General features: G+C 38.2%; 3 protein-coding genes across 3 annotated transcripts; 1 reads left to right on the top strand and 2 right to left on the bottom strand.

The window, feature by feature from the left end:
• Positions 1 to 3,811: 3,811 nt before the first annotated feature.
• hsbp1a (heat shock factor binding protein 1a) lies at positions 3,812 to 6,046 on the bottom strand. The gene is made up of 4 exons (XM_084109895.1): positions 5,239 to 6,046; positions 4,594 to 4,660; positions 4,303 to 4,447; positions 3,812 to 4,077 (listed from the first exon to the last, which is right to left on the bottom strand). Exons 1-3 carry the CDS (start codon positions 5,281 to 5,283, stop codon positions 4,326 to 4,328), a joined length of 234 nt encoding a protein of 77 aa, XP_083966021.1. The 5' UTR covers positions 5,284 to 6,046; the 3' UTR covers positions 3,812 to 4,077; positions 4,303 to 4,325.
• Positions 6,047 to 10,383: 4,337 nt separating this feature from the next.
• Positions 10,384 to 15,637, top strand: phf23b (PHD finger protein 23b). The gene is made up of 5 exons (XM_084108232.1): positions 10,384 to 10,885; positions 12,084 to 12,115; positions 12,199 to 12,291; positions 13,338 to 13,941; positions 14,119 to 15,637. Exons 1-5 carry the CDS (start codon positions 10,858 to 10,860, stop codon positions 14,310 to 14,312), a joined length of 951 nt encoding a protein of 316 aa, XP_083964358.1. The 5' UTR covers positions 10,384 to 10,857; the 3' UTR covers positions 14,313 to 15,637.
• On the bottom strand, positions 15,489 to 17,125 carry LOC311079073 (uncharacterized protein). Its single transcript, XM_084108233.1, has 5 exons — positions 17,034 to 17,125; positions 16,701 to 16,799; positions 16,360 to 16,559; positions 16,095 to 16,158; positions 15,489 to 15,992 (listed from the first exon to the last, which is right to left on the bottom strand). The coding sequence occupies exons 2-5, from the start codon at positions 16,797 to 16,799 to the stop codon at positions 15,963 to 15,965; spliced, it is 393 nt and encodes a 130-aa protein (XP_083964359.1). The 5' UTR covers positions 17,034 to 17,125; the 3' UTR covers positions 15,489 to 15,962.
• Between the last annotated feature and the right edge of the window lie 2,709 nt (positions 17,126 to 19,834).

Here is a 19,834-nt window from a genome sequence, read left to right as displayed (position 1 = left end):
CAAGGCATGCATTTGTTAAGGAATAAAAAAGACAAGTCAACCCCTCAGGTCAAACAAGGTGTCTGAAAAGAGATTTTAATTGATGATGTAATTAATAAAGTCATAATGCCCCATAGATGCAGATGTTGGGCATGCTTTAAATGGTTTACTTGTTTGTTCTTGCTATTTTTATATATTAAACTTTTTTTTAAATCATTTTAAAATGAAATATAGGCCAACTGCAAGGCAGGTGCTACATGAATTCATTCCGAAAAATATGTCATTCCACAAAAAAGAAAAAGCAGACAGGCTAGATGACCTTAGCTGATCACGTGGTACCTAATCAATTCTTGACAACGGGGGTCTTTGCCCCCCAGATGCATAGGGTCTTTAAATCCATAGTTATTCATTCTGCAACTAAGAAAACCAAGTGCAATAACCCGCTTTGATTTTACAGCAGAGCCCAAAAATGGTGTTGAACTGGAGGCGATCATATTCTCACATAAGATTACTTGCATCCTCAGTCGATTCCTGTCACAGCTAATATCGTTGTATGTCCAGCACCCCAGTGAAAGTCCATTTCATATTACTGAATGGTATAGTTCCTCCATCTATTCTTCAAATCTTTTTGGAAATTTTATCTGAAGTTTTATCTACCTCTCTGTGCCCTTGTTCTGAACAGCATAAAAGACTACATTGTTCTTACACAAGATCACAAAAGCAATTTAATACCGTAGTTAAGCAGGCTATGTCTTGGATCACATCACATGCACCTCTGATAAAAGGCTTTCAAACAGAACAGCTTTGGCTGCTCTCCTGATTACCTCTGACCCTCATCAAATGCAGTCTGTAACCAGTATGCAATCAGTCTTATGCATTATAACGTGCCTGGCCTACTCTCGGGAAAGAGGAATAACTGTGAATATGTCTGAATGAATGTTTAATCTGTTTCAGAAAATATAAAATACTAACAAAAGTAACATCACTGAATGTATTATGACCTCAGTTAAATTCTAGCCATGTAATAGAGTGGAGTCCCAAAGAGGAAAATGCTCAGCCACTCCCCTGTTATTCTATGCTTCCCATGACACTTCTAATGGATCATGATGACGACTTGAGATGTAAAAGTGATCAGAAGAGAAGAAACATCCTGCCACAGAAGGGGAAAGAGAACCACAGTTTATAAGCAGTTGGTTATATTACAAAGCGAGTAGATTAGATAGCCAAGATTAGATTGTCCATCGGGCTGTTATATCTCCCCTTCCAGGTATTTGAATAAACAGATCTTATTTAACCACATCTGTGGCCAAAATGCATGGTGCTCTATCTTTTTTCCATATCAACACTCATACAGACAGACATTAAATGTCAAATGTAGAGAGTAAAAAAAAGATTCTCTTTAAATCTAAGGGATGTGTAATGCTATAGGATATGAAGTGTAAAGAAAAAAACTGCAAAATCCAAAAGGCTGAAGAGTTTTGTCTTATGGGTTGTTGTGATAAATTCACACAGTGAAGGGCAAAAAAGAGTGAGAGAGAGAGAGAGAGAGAGAGAGAGAGAGAGAGAGAGAGCGACCAAAAGAAAATGGTCCACTTTATGTTACATCCAGACTCCAGAGGGAAAGTGTACTCCCAGCTGAGGTATAAAATTACCTCTATCAAGTGTGTTGAGACTTTCAGCTTCGAGAAAAAGAAGGGAATCTAGTTTCCAACTCTTGAAAAATAAAAAAATAAAAAAGATATATGTACTGTATACCCTATTGTTGCACAAATGCAACTATATAGATGCATACAAACATTATAACACATTGGCAATGAGTAGGATATATTTTGTCTAAGATGTCACTATCACCAAGACACAAAACACCACATGGATTACTCGATCATTTTCTGAAAGAAATTTTGTAAGAAAACAAAGCATTTGGGACTACTCCCTAAAGGAATAATTCAGACAGAATCTTGCAATTTTGACTTTAATGTGAACATTTATTGACAGCTAATTGATTCTGCCTCGTCAATTCAAACAACAACGTCACTGAATGTGCATCTTATAACAAGATTTTAAATAGATATAGCAATATCGATGTAGAAAAAACAACAATTGTAGAAAAAATGTTTCAATAACGAAATAGCTCCACCAAGTGGACATTACTGGTCATTTTTTATTTGTGAAGACATGATTTCAGAATGTTGCATGCCATCTCAGCCATAATAATTGTATGATATACTGTATTGTTGGCCTGACAGTATAGCCAGATAATTTTGATAAAATATTATAAAAATATATACAATAAAGTAAGTCATATACAATTCTTATAAGTCTTATAATTTACTTTCATTGAAGTTATTCATGCAAAAATATTTTCGAGCTAGCACACCTCATCTATAATTATACATAGCCTAGCTAATGAGTAATTGTTTACTATGTTAGGAAAGTCGTGCTTTTGTCGCAGAAAGAGTCCAAATAATAAACCCAGTAATAACGGTAGGTTACCACCTAGAGCCGTTGCCTCGGTTAAATCTCACAGCTTTTATCGACTCGTGTTTGCAATATGGTGGAATTATGAATAATTTATTGTATGAGGCTTTTACCTGTGCGGAATTCATGTAATGTGCTGATAAATGCGCATGTTGTGTGGCTGAGCGGGGGGAAGTCAGTAAGCTAGTTATTGGCAAGGGAACTAACGTGGTGATTTCGGGTTAGCATTAGCAGGCTATACACTAGCATGCTAATGGTGCATTCCTATGGTGCATTCAAATCTTGTCGGAAAGATCGTATTTACGATGCCACCACAAACGTCATAAATACGAGTGAGAATTCCCGAGTTTACGATTTGGGGGCGTGTTCGTGAGAAACGTGGCGGTTTATGTATTTAGCAGTTGTCAAGCTGTTTTATTTACAACAAAATAAGCAAATTGTCTGCACAAAATATAATAGTATTGAAATATAATATGTAACTATAAAGTTTACAGTGCCTTCATAAATTTATTAAAAACATAAAAATAAAAAATAAAACACTAATGCACATTCATTGTTCTTCATTTTCTAGAAGTATAGTTTAAAAACCTTGATGTGTTTTTGTGTAGTTAATTAAGAGAAGGGAATTCCCAACAGAATTCCCAACTCATAAAATATGAACTTCCCAGAAGGACTTAAATGATCTTGTCAGCAGGTTTCAAATCAAAGTATACAAGTCTGATACTATAATCCAAATCTAAAATATGTGCCTAAAAGGGTTGTAGAACAATCTGTATGGTAAAATAGACCCAGTTTCATTTTTGTAAACAGCAAGTAATACAATCAATGATTTTAATCAATTAATATTTCCATTTTAAAACATTATTTATGTGTCAACAAGCCATTCTTCCTGCAATTCATTAGTATCTAACTGGCCGTTGTCAAAAATGTAATTGGCAAACCCATAATAGATCTCATTCCCTCTAAATGTTGATGCCAGTATAAGATAAACAGATTGATAAAAATTCACATCTACAGGGGTTTAGCTGATCTGCTGTCTTTGATCTTAGTCGCTAGTGAAGGTTTGGCCAAAAACTTTTGGGACTTTGGTTTGGCCCAGTTAACCCCTGCTGGTAGATGCCATAATAACCACACCGACTGGCTGCATAAACTTTTCATTGAAGGCCATTTAAATGTAGCCATGTATTCTTATTAAATTCTTTGTCAATGAAATGCAAAAATAATAATATTTACACTGCATGGCATTATTTAAATAATTTGCTATATGCTATTGGTTATATAACAAGGGACGTGTCCTTCAATACACCCCTGCCTATTTTCTGTTTTAATAGGAAAGAAAACTGTGATCATCAAGTAGTTTTATGGGGTTTTTAATAATCAGCAAAACATGCAAGAACCACATGATTTCCCCCTGTCATTACAATGAATAAATACAAAAGAAGATTTTAATATCTTAATCTTCAGGCCAGTAATCTAATTAACCTTACAATATGTAATATAATATGTAATACACATAGGCAAGCACCATTTTTAATGAATTGCTTAAAAAAGGATTAATTCACATTTCATTTAAAAATTCTGATACTGCAGTAGAAGGTCTTCACTGTGTTCCTTGGCAGTCTGAAAGGGAAAAGATAGCAAACGTAAACAAAACAGAAATACAAGATCACAAGACAACAACCAGACTTAAATTTACGAATAACTTTGTTTTAAAAAAAAGATGACTATGAATGTGACTTTCTTTATATACTGTTTCACAAGCAGAAGAATCCAAATGTAATGTCAAATGTTCTCTAAATGGTAACAAGGTATCTTCAAAGTGGCAATAGCACCACCTACACTTACTAAGATGGTGTTGGTCATTGCCTTCAAGCGGTTCCAGAGGTCTCAGAGACTTTTATCTCCTCCTCTAACTCATCCACGCCTGCCTGAGTCATGAGATCAGAGATGTTCTTCTCCAGGTCATCGATTCGCGTACTCATCTCATCAAGTATTAGAATTAAGACAAAATCGTTTTTGAATAACCTATCATCTCATAATCAAGCTAGGAAGCATGAATCAGGTCAATACATAGCTAGTGTATTCCACTCAATTCAGCTACAATTAGGTCAGCAATTACTATATGCAAAAGGATATTCCGCCCAATGATCTGGTCTGACATGGTCTGGAACTTGTCCTGCATCTGCTGCAGCAATGTCTGTACCTGAATTGGATAAAAGAAAAAAGAAAAATGTTAACGTAAAAACGAAACAAGCAATCAGACTAAACCTGAGCAGTTTCACTAAAATTGTGAATGAACAACTAGCATAAAAGAAATATCTAGAATCGTGTGGGTTTTGCGTGGGCTTCCCACACAGGAGTAAAAACAGCAGTTTAAGGGCATGCTCTCCGCCCACGCGTGGAACTGAAACCATAGTAACAAGGGAAACCTCTCTCAACATCATCGTGTAACTGTAATCACACAAGATACCTGACACTGAAATAAAGAAAGCTCTCATTTCATAACCCTCCTGAAAATAAATTATATCTACATTCTAATTTAACTTAAGATTGATGAAGAAAGAAAACATTTCCTTTAGGAACTCGTTAGAGTGATCTGTCAGTACGAGTTCAAGACACAACGATTAATGAAGTCAGGCAAATCACAACACTTAATTAACACTTCTCAATATTATACACCAATGTATACTTTGGCTAGTGGAGTGAGCGTGACTAAATATTATAGACGGCTGTAAAAGTGCACGACCCAGCATTGTAGCTCGGTGAAAATCAAACACTCACCACAACAGTCAGGTCCTGCGATGTTTTAAGGTCCTTCTCGGACATTATCTTCTTCAACAATTATACGTGCCTTTGCGTGTGATCAAGAGCCCTGTCAAGGCAATAACGTTACAGTACTGTCTGTGTGAAGCATTCGAGGTGGAAACTGTCGTGGAAGCAATAGCTGATTTCGTTGTTAAGGGGTTTGGTCAGTGAACTAAAATCAATAGAGCGGTTTATGCATTTTTAGCTTGTATCATTTTATTTCCTACAGGGGGCGCTCTATGGCTCATAAAGTCAGAAATAACAATTTTGCAGCAAAAACAAAGATTAAAAAGAATGTTATGTCACATTATGTCAGCGTAGCTGAAATGGCGATATAATTACAAATAACTTAATAAAACCTTGATTTTCAGCCTTTTGATTATATTTTATTATTATTTTTTTTAGACAAAAAAAATGTATAGTACTCATAAAAGAGTAGGCTAAAAGTATCCAGATGACCTACTTATTCCGGCAAGATTATGAAGTGTGCATACGATGGACACTTTACTATCCCATGTGGCCATGGGATTCATGAATAGCAGTGAAGCGACAAAAAAAACTGACGCTGGTAGGTCACATGACAATGATGTCGAATGTAGCACGTCCAGATTACATTCATACTACACACTCTCATACTTTATAGATAGAACATACTTTTTTAGCGGTCATGAAGTAATTACTTATTAAAAGTATTGTACCTACTCAAGAGAGTATAAGACACAGTCAGAGCTTTTAATTTGAAAAACCTTTTGAGCTCTTTGCGAGCAAATAAAAAGTCGTCTCTGCGGAATGCAAAAGTTTTTGCGAGGGAACGCAAAGTTTCTCTGGAGAACTCAAAACATTTGCGAGAGAACACAAAAGCACTGACATGTTTTTTTCCTCCATTTCATATTTTTTCCTTCACCATGTCCCTTTAGGGGCTCCATAGCTTTTCAATAAATTAGGAAGAATATTTATTTATGATTAGTAGTGAAAATACAATTACAGATATCAAGAATTATAGTTTTTACTAGTTGAAATTCAATTGTTGATATCAAGAATTAGCATTTTAACTAGTGAAAATAGTATTACAGATATCTAGAAATGTATTTCTAAATTTTTACAGGTAAGAATAGCTATGGTAATGAGTTTATGAATATTAATGAGAACATTTCCCACACTCCTGTTTTAGCGCCAGTATAGGCCAAAAATGGAGGAAGATCATCCAGTCAGAGAAACGCCTCCTTGTTTATTTATTATTAGTTTGTTTGTTTTTGCTTTGTCAGTTTCCACAAATTCCTTCACTCGATTGGGATGTTCTCTTTTATTCTGGACGGCAAGGGCAGTGACTGTAACATCGAGCGTATTTTGCAGTATTAAACGTGTATTTACCGATTTCATCAAGCTCCGAAAATTCTTCAAAAAGAACACAAAGAATGGCCTTCTCAGCTGCCATAGTTGCAACTCTTAAGTCATCAGAACAGGGTGTTCAACGCACCACCGTTTTCATTTAAAATACGCAATATTTGCCCCCTTAAATCGATTTTTCCAGTGCATTTTTTACCTTTACAATTTTCTTTATAATATAAATAATGCTTTAAATAAATAAAAAAATGTTCAATAGAGAAATATGCAATGATGGTAAAAAACGAAATTATGCTTTTAAATATCAAATTATAACCGCCATTAGGTGGCGGCAAGTCACTGTCTTTATGAGTGAGTCGAGTCAGTCATTCATTCAAGCAAATGGCTGTAATTATGAATAAGTCATTGAATCATTGACTCTCACGATTTGTTCAAAGCTACAGATTCATTCACAAACACTGCTGTGTGCTGCTGTTCTGCTGTGGCTTTCGTGGAGCTGTTATTTTGTTGAAAAAAATACTGACAATACTGTTTAAAATTACATTTGCAATCGTGTGGATATTCGATTAATATGATCAACATTAAACACAGGAACTCACACAGGGTATGTTTTTGTATCAAAGAGAGTTTAAATCTTAAATCGATCTCTATGCACAGTCTGTCTATATTTGTTCTTCATGCTAGTAAGTGCTAAATCCCCAATTTTACAAAGGTAGGCTACATGGTCGAGAACAGCAGTAGGCTATAGCGCGATTAGCCAAGGCAGCATTGTTGAGTGAATGCAGTCAGTTTTGACTGCAAAAGATGAGGTAATTTGATCGGATGTCATGTATTTACAGCATTTTACCAGCTAGAAATACATGCTCAGTTTTAATGTTATTTTAAGGTGGGGTAGAACTAAATAAACGCATTTTGTTCGCGTACCCCCTTCTATCACCTCACCTACCCCCAGGGATAGGGGAGAGCGGGGCACAACCTAAAGCGGGGCTAGTTGTAACACCCTTGTTTTAAATACTTCCACACATGCTAGCATGATGAAACTTATATTAGTGTATTTACTAGATGCCATATCAACACTCTATGAGAAAAAAATGCGGCAAAATTAAAAAATTTGGAATATACCAAAGTCTCCGGCATGGACACCACCGTCTCCGGCACGGACACCAACGTCTCCGGAATGGACAACACCATCTCTGGCACGGACACCACCATACCAGGAACGGACACCACCGTCTCCGGCACAGACACCAACGTCTTCTGAATAGACACCAACGACTCCGGCACTGACACCACCGTCTCCAGCACTGACACCACCGTCTCCGGCACGGACACCAACGTCTTCTGAACAGACACCAACGACTCTGGCACGGACACCACCGTCTCCGGCACGGACACCAACGTCTTCTGAACAGACACCAACGACTCCGGCACGGACACCACCGTCTCCGGCACTGACACCAATGTCTCTGGCACGGACACCACCGTCTCCGGAACGGACACCAATGTCTTCGGAAAGGACACCACCGTCTCCGGAACAGACACCAATGTCTCTGGCACGGACACCACCGTCTCCGGAACGGACACCAATGTCTTCGGAAAGGACACCACCGTCTCCGGCACGGACACCGCCACAGACACCACCGTCTCCGACATGGACACCGCCGTCTCCGGAACGGACACCAATGTCTCCGGCACGTACACCACCCACTGTCTCCGGCAAGGACACCACCATCTCCGGAAGGGACACCAAAGTCTCCGACACAAACACCACCGTCTCCGGCACGGACACCAACGACTCCGGCATGGACACCACAGTCTCCGGAACGGACACCAAAGTCCCCAACACAGACACCACCGTCTCCGGCAAGGACACCACCGTCTCCGGCCTGGACACCATCGTCTCCGGCACGGACACCAACGTCTCCAGAATGGACACCACCGTCTCCGGCACGGACACCAACGTCTTCTGAACAGACACCAACGACTCTGGCACGGACACCACCGTCTCCGGAACGGACACCAAAGTCCCCAACACAGACACCACCGTCTCCGGCAAGGACACCACCGTCTCCGGCCTGGACACCATCGTCTCCGGCACGGACACCAACGTCTCCAGAATGGACACCACCGTCTCCGGCACGGACACCAACGTCTTCTGAACAGACACCAACGACTCTGGCACGGACACCACCGTCTCCGGCACGGACACCAACGTCTTCTGAACAGACACCAACGACTCCGGCACGGACACCACCGTCTCCGGCACTGACACCAAAGTCTCCGACACAAACACCACCGTCTCCGGCACGGACACCAACGTCTCCGTAACGGACACCAACGTCTCCGTAACGGACACCAACGACTCCGGCACGGACACCACAGTCTCCGGAACGGACACCAAAGTCCCCAACACAGACACCACCGTCTCCGGCAAGGACACCAACGTCTTCGGCACAGATACCAACGTCTCCGGCCTGGATACCACCATCTCCGGCATGGACACCATCGTCTCCGGCACGGACACCAACGTCTCCAGAATGGACACCAACTTCTTCGGAACAGACACTGGCACGGGCACCACCATCTCTGGCACGGACACCATCGTCTCCGGAATGGACACCAACTTCTTCGGAACAGACACTGGCACGGACACCACCATCTCCGGCACGGACACCATCGTCTCCGGAATGGACACCAACTTCTTCGGAACAGACACTGGCACGGACACCACCATCTCCGGCACGGACACCATCGTCTCCGGAATGGACACCAACTTCTTCGGAACAGACACTGGCACGGACACCACCATCTCCGGCACGGACACCAACGTCTCGAATTATGAAAATCGAATTATTGATATAAAAAATGTACATTCTTTCTAGTAGCAATTCAGTTGTTGATATCAAGAATAGACATTTCAACTAGTGACAATTGAATTCTTGTTATCGAAAATAAAGGATTAACTAGTAAGAATTGTATTTCTGATATGTGAAATTGGAATTTCAACTAGTAAGAAATCAATTGTTGATATCAACAATTGAATTAAAATGGCAGCCTATGGTGACATTTCACTTATTAGAATTGTCAATCTTTCCATTCTTAAATTGAATGGCTCCACAAATGATAACATTTGAGACTTTTTATGCTATTTAAGATATTTAAGACTTTTTATGGCTTTTTGACATTATTAAGTTTTAATATTTTATTTAACGATATAGCTTTATTTGACCCGTACTTGCTATTTCCTAGATTTAAATAATTTTATTTACCAGCGTCTCCTATGCAACCGCCATTTAAACAACAGTAGAAGAAGAGGCGTCTCCTGTGAACCAATGCTTTCTAAGCCCCCTAGCGCCCCCTTTCCATGTAAAATGGTTATTTCATAGCAAACAGCTTCTAGCCATTCCTCTGGATTATGTTCAATGGTAAAACGTCATTGGCAACCGACAAGAACAGGAAAGTAAAGCCTGTCTAACTACTGATCTTACTTGGATATTGAAATGTCCACACATCTGCATAGAAGGATGATAGTTTATAAATGTATTACTATTAATTTAATCATGTGCACAATGCAAACACAAACCATACGATTTGCAACGGATATACTCAATTTCCCATAAAAACAGCGACTAGCGCAATGAATCATGGGTATTGTTGTTTATTTGTCATTGCATTCAGTCCAGTCTGTCGGGAAATCTCATTGGTTGAACTACATTTCCCATTAACACTTAGGAAAATTTTACATCGCAACGGCAATTTCACCGCAAGGGGTTTCTTGAGTCAGTTGACATCGTCGACTTTGGTGAGGCGCGCCGGAGGCGACACGCACACGTAATTTTTTTTTTTTTTTGGGAACTTTGGTCGTTTTCCCCCTTCGTCAAAAAGGATAATAGCCCGAACGCAGAGTTTATTTATATTACTAACATTCGTTTGCAAAAAAAAAAAAAAAAAATGCTGGATCCTTGGTTTTATTATTGGTTCTTTTTCACTTGGTGGTCCGTTAGGTAATAGAAGCTGGATTATTTTTGCAACGCTACTTGCTGACCAAAATTAAGTTAATTAATCCTTCCAGGGACTCAAGATCCAGCGATATTCCATTGGATCCGTTTGTAAAACCGTCGTACAAGTCATTCTGATGCCCAGCTAACCAGACTATAGCTGGTCAGCCGGGGCTTGCTGCGCCCAAGCCGGGCGAAGATTGACGCTGTTTGGTGTCATCCAACTGAATAGGATCGAGTTTATTAGGCGACAATGCTTGAAATAATGTCCGAGCACCAAGGTAAGGAAAAATCTTGACTTTGATTTTAAATATTTAAACTTTAACCATGTTGTGATAAGCAACACCCATTAACGATCAGTTTTAGCAGAGTCAGCTAACGTTAGCAGCTTTAGCAGTTAGCAGCTTTAATACTGTAGTAATTTAACATACTCTTTAGTTTATAAGTCTGCTTTCTCTAGTAAGCCTGATTTATTGCCTGTCACTTTGTAGTGTATGATCGTGGTAATGTAGTAGTGAACATTTTACTTGCGCTGACGAGCTGGTTCATACAGGGATTGGCCAAGTTGCTATCTTGTGCAATGGAGTAAAATTAGTCGAGTTGATTGTAGCTAGTCGTTGGGCAGTAACAAGTATGATTAAAAAACATTACTGATGTCCAACCACTGCTTTTTGTTTAAACGATTTAATGTGCACGTTTCCAAAAACCGCAGTTACGCATTTTGTCTTCGCCAAGTAACGTTAACATTTAAACCAGCTCTGTTTTTAAAGTAACGTTAACGTTAGTTGCTGCTGTTGGTCATTTTAACCCGATGCCAGTTGAATGGCTTTTGTTTAATACACAGTTCGGGGTTTTATCTGATATTTTTATGCCATTTAAGACAAAGATGTTGCCTTTTTAATACAGGTCACTGTATTGTGTTTATTAGCGTTGTAACGTTAGCATTTCGCTGCCTGACTGTAACCCATTGTTTTGCCGCGGTAACGTTAAATGTATTGTCGATGGTGTCTGATCTCCTCTTAGCACTTATTGATTTGGTTTTTGTAAATACTCCATAATCAACCATATATGATTTTATAAGAGTTTCCAAACCAGTGAAGTTGTCTTGACTTGTTTCGACGTCGAGAATTAATGCTTAAGCCACATGCTGCTGTTGCGTCCTTTTTCCTTTATCACCGGTTTAGCTTACTGTGTATGTCGCTAAATTAGTCTAGTTTTCTCCACAGTTTATGTCCCTCAAACCGTGTGGATGTTTGGATGTAAAATGGTGCTTTGCGCACTTGAATTTTACGCCTCGATCAACAGGGTGTCGCGAGGAACAGCACAGTTAGCTAGTTAGCTTACCGTCGAAAACGCACTTTTCACCAGGCTTGTACGACTGAAAACGGCACGAATCTACTCCGTGCAACGTTCTTTCGTTCAAACCTGTTGTTTAGACACGAATTAATGTTATTCTTTCCCCTTATTTTTGCTACATAGATTCATTACTGAAGTGTAAAGCAGAGACTCTGGTAAGTCGAACAAGGAAATAAAAAAATTCACCCTACAGATGGCAGTGCTTGTCCCAATGCTAATGATTGATGTTCATGTCCAGCCATCAGAGAGAAGAAAGAGGACAGTGGAGGACTTCAACAAGTTTTGCAGTTTTGTTCTTGCATATGCAGGTTACATCCCTTCTCCAAAGGAGGTAAGAATGGAGCATTGTTTCACATATATGTGTGGTTTTATGTATCAAAGCCCTTGCAAAATTCATGTTCCCAAAGTTCCCAACATTTTGACATCCATTTCAGGGCATGGAGCCTGTACTAATGTGCTAGGTAGGGTTGCACCAGCCATTCATAAGTCTCTCAGGTAAAACAAGAGCTTGTTGGCGTAAATCTGTTATTTAATTCCAACCGTTACTACTGGTCTAAGGCGTCTGTAAATATTTAGTTTATACTTGGAGTTCCTTCAACTAAGTTTATTGGTGCAATGCAAAAATATTTAGGTGTGGGCAAGTTGTAACTTTGTGCCTCCTTGTCAAAACTAGGCTCAGTTGTAACTTGTGCACAGTTGGTGCAACCAGCCCCTTGATTGGTAGAAGTAAACCTACAATTGATTTTTCAGATGATAACTAAGTTGGAAAATCTAGCAGTTAACTGATTAATTGGCTGATAGTTTTTAAAGTCAGGAGTTTAAAAAAACAGTGTCAGCCAATTAATCAGTTAACTGCTTTAGTTTTTAACTACTTTAAAAACTATCAGCCAATTAATCAGTTAACTGCTAGATTTTCCAACTTAGTTATCATCTGAAAAATCAATTCTTATGAAATTAACAATGATGACCAGCAGATGATAACAGTGATAACCTGCAGATTTACCGAGTGCAACCCAGGGGTGTCCTGTCCTGCTCCTGGAAGGCCACAGTCCTGCAGAATTTGGCTCCAACCCTAATTTAACACATCTGCACCAAAGTAATGAAGGTTTTCAGGATTACTAGAATCTTCTGGGCAGGTGATTTGGGACAAGTTGGAGCTAAACTCTGCAGGATTGTTGGCCCTGCAGGATCAGGATTGGGCCCTCCTGATTTAACCCGTACTGTCAATGTACACTTTCTTTTGAATGTCCTCTTGAACTTTTGACTGGTCTTTTGAACCTGTATTTCTAGATGTCAGTGATGGCTTTGGTGTTTTTTAATTCCAAATTTCATGCGATCCATCCAGATTGAGATTTGTGTGCCCGTTTCTGTCGGCAGGAAAGGCCATGGTCGGCAGCATCCTCCAGTTCTCCAAATAACTCTGGTGCTTCAGGAGAAGGCAGTGTTTTAGGTGGAGCGAGTTCTAACATGGCTCCCAGCTGGAGTCACGGCACGTCGGACTTGCACACCATCCACACCTTCGTTCGCAAGGCTCGTGCCAATAAGAGCAACAAGAGTATGCGGCGGCTCTCATCTGACAGTGCCCTGATGGACAAAATGCGTTTAAAAGACTCTTTCTATGAGGACCAAGTGGCCAGCAAAGCTGAACGCAAAAAGGACAAGAAGCTGAAGCGTCTTTCTCTAGGTTCAGGCGCTGGCAGTAGCAGTAGCAGTGGTGGCGAGAAACGTGCAAGGATCAAGCGCAGTAAAAACCCCAAACAGTCCAAAGCCCTTAAGAAGCTTAAGAGCTCGGCCCACAGCGAGTCAGACTCTGAGAATGGTCTCGGCCATGGAGAGGAGCATTCGGACCCGGGAGCAATGACTGAGCGCAGACTACAGGCACAGGTGAAAGAGGAGAAGGAGGAGGCCACCCAAGAGGCCGATATGAGCTCCAGTGAAGGCGAGACTTGGATAGCGGATGAAGACATAATGGTGGAGTCAGGTTAGTTTATTAGGGACCGAGGAAGATTTAGATCAATTGTTTGTGTGTGTGTGTATATATATATATATATATGTATATACACACATATTTTTTTTTTTATGTGTAGGACTTAGTTTTTCTTTTGTTTTATATATATATATATATATTTTATTTATTTTATATATCTTTTCCTTACAGGGGACGATTCGTGGGATTTAATCACCTGTTACTGCGGTAAACCCTTTGCAGGACGGCCCATGATTGAATGTAGTCAGTGCAGCGTGTGGGTGCACCTCTCTTGCGCCAAAATTAAGAAGTCTAATGTGCCTGACATATTTAATTGCCACAAATGCAGAGACTCTCGGCGGTCAAGTCAGAAAAAAGACACTTAGATGAGGGTGTTCATTTCCTCCAAGCTCTGAATGTTCCCGGTTCTCCAGTTTTTGTATCCGACACCATTTTCAGTTTCAAAATCCTTTTTTTTTTTTTTTTTCTACTTTCTTTGCATTTCTAGTTTTGGCAAATAGTTACTCATTACATTTTGCAGTCAGAGGTCTCAAATACAGATGGAGAAATAATGTTTGAATTAATCTCTTACCTCCTGAGTTGGTATTTGACCATGAGTAGCGTGAATTCTGTTTGGCTCAAATGTGACGGCTCGTTTGTAAACTATCCTTTTGTCACGTCAAATTGACATCTGTTTGAAATGATTGGCTGGCACTATTTTCCTTTGTGGGAAAAGTTAGAGGGCACCGTTTCCACCCTACAGTTTCCACAAATGTATACTATATTGGTTGTATTGATACTACAATTTAAAATAGTCTACTTAAAATAAAATAAAACTATTCAAATTACAGGAAAATGTTGTCATGAATTTGCCAAAGATATGATATGAGAGATTGTTGACACCACTGCTATTAGAAAATTCATTATTTCTTGGTGAACTGTCCAATTGATAATTTTTGTTTAATTTGGATAAATGGCTTTTTTTTGAAGAATAGTAGATGTATTGTGTTAGTCTGAATGCCTTTCCTGTTGGTGATCATACACCCTTTTAATTGATGTTTATGTCACACCCAAATGAACTTCAGTCAGCTAACATATATTAGATGATCAAATATAAAGAGCTATATGAGTCATTTAAGCAGGGAATCCTTTCAGTTGCAATTATTGATATATCAAACATTAATTTCTTCTAACTCTACTGGTAATGTACAGTATGTTAACCCATGTACTTTGTCGAAGAATCTATCAGAACTGTTCAGTCTTTAATCACTTGCACAACATAGTGTTATTTTTTTTCAATGTGTTAAAGAGAATTTTGGAAGATTTCAGTTTAATAAGATGTGAAGGCTAGATTTAGGAGCTTTGCTGAAGCTGTCTTCGAATGGAATGGTTGTAATTGTTTTCAGGAATTGTTTGGGGGTTTTAAACTCTGAGAACTGGTGAAGATTACTCATTTATGCTAAGAGCTCTTTCATTTGAATTAGTTTGGAGACCATTGTTTGGATTTTTTTGTTTGTTTGTGAAGCAAGGGGGACTGGAAATCCCCATAAACCGAACATCTCTTGCTTAATGTTTCAGTCTGTAAATAGCACAGATTTTGAGAAGTGTACATATGTGAAAGTGAAGAGAGAAGCAAAGCAAAAGGTATATTTTTTGCATCTGATATCATTTTCTTTAACTACCTGAAGAAATAAAACTTTTCTTTATTGGGCTTTGAATGTCTTATTTTCCTAATCTAGCTTATTTTAATTCACAGAGACATGATGCATTTTAACATAAGTTGAAAGAACATTAGACAAGACTCAGTAGTTTATCCATTAATGTTTTATTTTGCAGCAACACCAGTACAGCGTCTGTCAGTTTGCACCCCACTAGAGGGAGCTGATGAGTTAATATTCATAAAACATAAATACAAATAAATAAGTCACAGTTCATAAACCTGAGATGCAATGACTTAATAGAAACCAAAAAAGAACTAAAACTACACAACATAATATATTGTCATTTTTAACGGTATACGTAATCTGTCAGCTTGATCACTTTGCGTCATGCTCTCCAGGTTCCTCCTAAGGGGAAAAAAAAATATTTTAACATTGATAGGATATGCAGTCTTTACTTCAAATGTATGCAGCCAAGCCACCATGAAGTTTTCTCTTGTCTGAAAATACCTTTCTTTTCCAAGTAGACAAGTAGGAGCTGCCAATGGGGTCCAGAGGAATAGTGATCCTCCTCCTAATGGTGGAACAAATGTAGAAAAAGTGTGAATTTGAGCTTAACATCATAGAATAGCTGCTACAGAGAACTAAGAGTTGCACAAAAAAAAACTTGAAATCAATTTACAAAAAAAAATATATATAACAAAACTATTTCAAAATGTTATATTTATTGGAATAAATACTTAAAATAACTGCATGCGTAAAGATTCCAACTGACCTCTTATCCTTGTTTTTGCGGCGGTTGCTGTTTGCCGGTTGCACGTTGATATGTTCCAAAGGGGAAAAGAAGGCAGGAGACTTGGCCGGATTGGGATCCCAGTCCCGAGTCATTTCACCTTCATTTCCTGGGAACAAGTCTGCCAGATCAGAGAGCTCATAGATGTGTGATGACATCTCCTGATCCGACCTGTGATTGCTCTGCAGGGATTTAGATGCATTTTTAATATATCTGATATATTTTAAAATGCGTCTATTTCAATGCTGTATTAAAACACATCAGAACTGTATATAAATGTTGAGAAGAGGATAAATGAAGCGTATAAGTAATGTGATATTTACTCTTTTCATTCGCAGTCTGTCTGGTATCAGGAAAGCATAAAGCTCGTCCATCAAGAAGTAGACAACCAGAATAAGTAGCAAACACCTGGAGCACATCATCTGAGGGTACAACATCACACCAAATATTATATTGAGGAAAATTGTTTAAAATATTTGCTTTAACGATAAACTGTTCACAGTGAGCACAATTGGAAGTTGATCAAACTTCTAGTTCACACAGTGTTTCTGTTGGCTCTCACTGGCCACATGTTAAGAAAAATGTGGCAAATTCAACTCAATAATTAGGATAAAATTCAGAATCTAATAAAAGTATATTGTGTTTCTCATATTTACCTTCTTGGTGAATTCGTCTGTCCTTTCTTCAGGGGTTGTTTGACAATCCTGCTCTGTCCTGTCTTGACTGTGTATGTTGCCTTGCCGTCCTCTTTGTCAAGGGCATGTGTGTTTTGGGTATTTGTAGACCTGAAGCTGGGGTGGGTTTATATAGGATGACCAGGAGATTATGGATAAAGGGAGTCGGTGTGTCTAGCATGACTTCACCCACCCTCCAAAAAGATTAGAACATGATAAAAGCATCATTTTGGTTGTTGTTAAAATGTTCTAGTTCAAACTCAGGTTAACAAGTTGACAAGACAATATCTACTTCGAGGGCACCCAGAGAATATTACGAGACACTTAAAAGTCAGTATTTCATAATGACATGTGTGGGATATTCTTATGTTTCATAGTATGCACAATACATAAACTATTGATTCAAAATGTATATACATATTGCCCTGAAAGGTGTGTAAGGTTTTAATTTAGCTATATAGTGTTAACTCCTAATTAAACAATTTTGTAAGTAAATGTGACAATGTGATTTCTGCACTGATTTTCAAATTCTGATTGACAAAGAAAACGTTTAAAGGGTTCTGTCAGGCACGTCATATTTTTAGAGGTTCCAATCATGGCATTATTTTATGGATTGCATTTTAATTAATGAATTAATAGAGTTTTGATTAATTTCTTTATTTTAATTCAATTTTGTGAAGTAGCTAATAAAAATACTTTCAATAATCAATAAAAATCAAAATAACCCATTAAACATGCAGCATTATTCACTCATTTAACACATTTCTCCTATTGGGCATAAAGGGTTCTTCAAAACTGAGTCAAGAACTGTAGAACTGTAGGGTTCAATGTTATGACCAAAAACTGACAAATGGCCGATATTAAAAATCGACCATATATTCTTGAAATATATTAATAAATATTCACAAAATAAATAATAAATAAAACATAAAAAATTTAAATTGATCATATGCTACAAGTGAATTTAGGCAAGTGGACATTCATTTTGAGATTTTTCAAAGATTACATTTTAGTGTTATTAATTAGTGTTTTTAAAGAATTTTATTAGTAATTTTAAAATGTAAAATTTTATAAGTGATTTTTTTAAAGAGTGTTAAACGAGTAAATGTAATCCAAATGTAAAAATGTGAGAAACTAGCATATAGTTAAACATGTCAACCGATATAAAATGAATCTCTAATATCCACTAATAATGGTTATGGTTCTGATATTATGCATCACTAGTAATTTTATGAGACAACATGCAACCCTGTGCATTTTAGCTAGTTGACATTCATACAAATTCTGAATGTTCCGTCATTTGGAGACTCTGTGTGTGGCCTGTTCAGGTATCAGATAATCTTGTCTCGCCCAATTTCAGTTTCAAAACACTGGATTCTCATCCACGTACACCAGAACGGTCTCTATCTGTCTCATTAGGGATGGTCGTAGTATTAACAGAGGAAACACACACACAGAAGCAAGTAGAAAAAAAGGAGGAGAGGCCTCTGTGGATGGCCTACCAGCAGTCTTACACGTTTTCTCTTTTCCTCTTTTCCCTCCCTATCCTAATTATCGCTATTTCGGGCAACTGGGGCCACCAGACATAGACTAGCTGTTGACAGACAACCCATGGTGAAAATAAACTACCTTTACTAAACAGGGCCGCTGCAATCCGCCAAGATGTCTGTCAACAGAGATTGGGAACAAATTGTTGCCACTGATTACTCTAATTAGTGTAAAATGAGTGTGTGTGCTTATTTTTGACAATCCCGCCTTCTCGTTTCTCCCCTATAAGTACCTAGAGTTCCAAATTTAGAACAATACAATTCCAAAGAGTCCAGTGCCAGCACCAATATAAGCGTTTTTGTGAAAATTATTTGCAGAATCAATACTTCTTTTTTTTTAATATGCATGTTATTTTAGGCTGCATATTTGCTTTGTTTATAACATTTATTGTAGACGCAGTAACGTTTTTCCAAAACGTTTCAGATGATAGAATGGGTGATCAATTTTCAGCACTTCATATGGCGATTCAATAAGATCTTGAGTAATATGCAGAGTTCATATTGCACTACTATGATTTCATCCAAGGTATGGATCAGTTTTTTCTACAGTACTGCTCACTACATTTGCAATTCATTAAATTGAAAATATATGTGTCTACTGGTTTACAGCCTGCTCTCAGCTTTGTCTTATGGATGCGAGGAGGTGAAAAGTGCATGCTCTTTTTTTTCTTTTTCTTTTAGTGACTACTGTGTGTACATGCAGTCTACTAGTTATATTACAAAACAAAATGCAGAACATTAAACCAAACATTCAATCATGACAGGGCATAACAGATAGAAACAAAATTGTTAATCTCTGTGGAAAATGCAGTCATTTAAGTTGAAAACTGAGAGCAAGATTGAAGATTTGGAGCTGATTGAAGCTGATTTACTGCATAGTTCTTTGTAATGCTTCGACAGACAATGTTTATCTGTGTTTAGTATTTTTATGGTGAGTGTCTGTTTTGTAAAATCTTTCTTTACATTGTTTTAAAATGTTTCCAACATTGGTCTTATTTGTGAGTGCAATTTTTACAAAAAATATTTTATTATCAAATGTCAACTGGTAAAAAAAAACTAATTTCAGTTGGCATGTATGTGTATAGTAGGGATTTCCACAAGGTGGTACAATAACAAAAATATTCTTGTAACAAACATTTGACATTATCTCTGCAATGTGCTTAATTGTCTTGAATTCTCCCGTCAACAAGCAAAAATAAATATATTTTCCAAAACGTACTTTATTGTAATTTTTTG

Source organism: Abramis brama (genome assembly GCF_963993115.1).
Source record: "Abramis brama genome assembly, chromosome: 3".
NCBI lineage: Eukaryota > Metazoa > Chordata > Actinopteri > Cypriniformes > Leuciscidae > Abramis > Abramis brama.
The sequence above is the reverse complement of the archived record's forward strand: the minus strand, read 5'-3'. Positions and strand labels throughout refer to the sequence as shown.

What these genes read in the sequence shown, in the direction of transcription:
- hsbp1a (XM_084109895.1), bottom strand. Translation starts at nt 5,283, where the DNA reads ATGTCCGAGAAGGACCTTAAAACATCGCAGGACCTGACTGTTGTG. An exon ending in CGCAGGACCTGACTGTTGTG is followed by an intron (nt 4,661 to 5,238) that starts GTGAGTGTTTGA and finishes TATCCAATTCAG; the next exon opens with GTACAGACATTGCTGCAGCA. An exon ending in AGACCAGATCATTGGGCGGA is followed by an intron (nt 4,448 to 4,593) that starts ATATCCTTTTGC and finishes TAATTCTAATAC; the next exon opens with TTGATGAGATGAGTACGCGA.
- phf23b (XM_084108232.1), top strand. Translation starts at nt 10,858, where the DNA reads ATGCTTGAAATAATGTCCGAGCACCAAG. An exon ending in AATAATGTCCGAGCACCAAG is followed by an intron (nt 10,886 to 12,083) that starts GTAAGGAAAAAT and finishes TTTGCTACATAG; the next exon opens with ATTCATTACTGAAGTGTAAA. An exon ending in ACATCCCTTCTCCAAAGGAG is followed by an intron (nt 12,292 to 13,337) that starts GTAAGAATGGAG and finishes TTCTGTCGGCAG; the next exon opens with GAAAGGCCATGGTCGGCAGC.
- LOC311079073 (XM_084108233.1), bottom strand. Translation starts at nt 16,799, where the DNA reads ATGATGTGCTCCAGGTGTTTGCTACTTATTCTGGTTGTCTACTTCTTG. An exon ending in ACAGACTGCGAATGAAAAGA is followed by an intron (nt 16,560 to 16,700) that starts GTAAATATCACA and finishes AAATCCCTGCAG; the next exon opens with AGCAATCACAGGTCGGATCA. An exon ending in TGTCTACTTGGAAAAGAAAG is followed by an intron (nt 15,993 to 16,094) that starts GTATTTTCAGAC and finishes TTTTCCCCTTAG; the next exon opens with GAGGAACCTGGAGAGCATGA.